The 2,110-nt window shown below is 54.5% G+C and overlaps 1 protein-coding gene across 1 annotated transcript; it reads right to left on the bottom strand.

Annotated features, from left to right (window-relative positions):
- LOC105497147 (G protein-coupled receptor 32) lies at positions 1-1,859 on the bottom strand. Its single transcript, XM_011767952.3, is given in 2 exon segments — positions 1-807; positions 810-1,859. Coding segments are annotated over 2 exon segments (1,161 nt in total). The 3' UTR covers positions 1-696.
- Positions 1,860-2,110: the final 251 nt, after the last annotated feature.

Genomic DNA, 2,110 nt, shown 5'->3' with positions numbered 1-2,110 from the left:
AGCAGTTTGGGGAGCTGAGGCTGGAGGATCACTTGAACTCAGGAGTTTGAGACCAACCTGGGCAACATGATGAAACCCCGTGTCTACAAATTACCCAGATAGCACATGTTTATAGTCCTAGCTACTAGGCAGAGTGGGGCGTGGGGAGTGCTGAGGCAGGACAATGGCTTGAGCCCTGAAGGTCAAGGCTGCAGTGAGCCGAGATTGTGCCACTGCGCTCCAGCCTGGGTGACAAAATCAGACCCCGTCTTCAAAAAATAAAAAAAGAAAAAGAAAGGGAAGAATGGGCCAGACGCAGTGGCTCACGCCTGTAATCCTAGCCCTTTGGGAGGCCAAGGCAGGCGGATCACAAGGTCAGGAGATCGAGACCATCCTGGCCAAAATGGTTAAACCCCGTCTCTACTAAAAAATACACAGAAATTATCTGGGCGTGGTGGCACGTGCCTGTAATTCCAGCCACTGGGGAGGCTGAGGCAGAATTGCTTGAACGAGAACGTCGGAGGTTCCAGTAAGCCGAGATCGTGCCACTGCCCTCCAGCCTGGCGACAGAGCAAGACTCTATCTCAAAAAAAAAAAAAGGGAGGGGGGAGGGGGAAGAATGGACACTGGGGAATAAGTAGCTGTCTCTACCACAGAGCTTTAGACGAGGAGTTGCTGGAAGACTTCCTGAAGGAAGAGGCAGGATTGGGCAGGGTTTTAGAAGCCAGTCAAGGTAAGAGGCCGCAAGCAAACTAAGAAAGACGGCTTCCAGCTCCCAGCTGAAGGCTTCCATCGTTCCCGGGGGCCTTTGCCGCAGGGACAGGATGACTGAGAAACTCCTCTCCAAACGCCCTGGCCAGGGCAGAAGGCAAAGACTGGAAAAACTTTTCTTGGAAATCTCTGCCAATGAAGACGTAGAGGAAGGGGTTGAGGCTGCTGTTGACACAGCCCAAGGCAAAGCTAGCCTGGAGGATGAGCAGCATCCGGGGGTGGTAGAGTTCCTTGAGCATCACCCGTCGCCACAGATGGACCAACAGCACCACATTAAACGGGGACCAGCAGATAAAGAAAGCACTCACCAGCACCAGCAGCAGCCTCTTGGGCCGGTTGGCGTGGACCCAGCCGTCCCGCAAGAGCTTGGCCCGGATGAGGTGGGCGCAGGTGCCTATGATTGCTAAGGGCCCAAGGAAGCCCAGCAGGATGTGGCCAATGCTGCCTATAATGTGGCTCTCCACGACCCCTTCAATCCAAATCTGGGCAGTCTCATTCTCCGAGTTGAACTCCAAGTAGCAGTGCGTACAGCCATTCCATTTTCTGGTTGTCCGGAATTTCATGTGTGCAGAGCACAAGACGGCGGCGAGGAGCCACACCCCGAAGGCCAGCCAGCTTGCCCGCTGCACAGTGCGGTGGTTCAGGGCCCAGACAGGGTAGAGGACAGAGATGCAACGGTCCACAGAGATGAGGACCAGGAGGCAGTTACTGGCAAAATAGCCGAGGAACACAAAGGTGATGTAGAGTTTGCAGGCCCACTCTCCGAGGAACCACTGCTTGGAGGCAATATAGTACATGGCAATGGGCAGAGACAGTGAGAGCATGAAATCGGCAAGGGCCAGGTGGAAGAAGCAGACGGTGGAGACCGTGCGGGCCATGCGGAAGACAGTCATCCCCAGCACCAGCCCGTTGCCCAGCACTCCGACGACAAAGGACGCAGACAGGACAGCCACGGTCAGCGGGCGGAGGGACCCCACCTCCTCAGACAGGCATCTGGAAGCATTCATCTTCCTGAAACAAGAGTGATCACGTGTCAGGGCCCCAGGTTGCCTGTCACTGCAGTCCCTGGTCCCCTCCAAGACCCCCCTCTCATGATTTCTCCATTTCATAACTTTTATGGAATGCTTATTATTCTTCTTCTTTTAGAGACAGCGTCATGCTCTGTCACCCAGGCTGGAGTACAAAGGTACAATCACAGCTCACTGCAGCCTCCACCTCCTAGGCTCAAGAGATCCTCCCACCTCAGCCTCCTGGAGTAGCTGAGACTACAGATACTTACCCCCATGCCCGGCTAATTTTTTTAATTTTTTTTTTTGGGGGGATGCAGTCTTTCTCTGTCTCCCAGGCTGGAATGCAGTGG

This window comes from Macaca nemestrina, chromosome 20 (assembly GCF_043159975.1).
Source record: "Macaca nemestrina isolate mMacNem1 chromosome 20, mMacNem.hap1, whole genome shotgun sequence".
Taxonomy (NCBI): Eukaryota; Metazoa; Chordata; class Mammalia; order Primates; family Cercopithecidae; genus Macaca; species Macaca nemestrina.
This window is presented reverse-complemented; position numbering and strand designations above follow the sequence as displayed.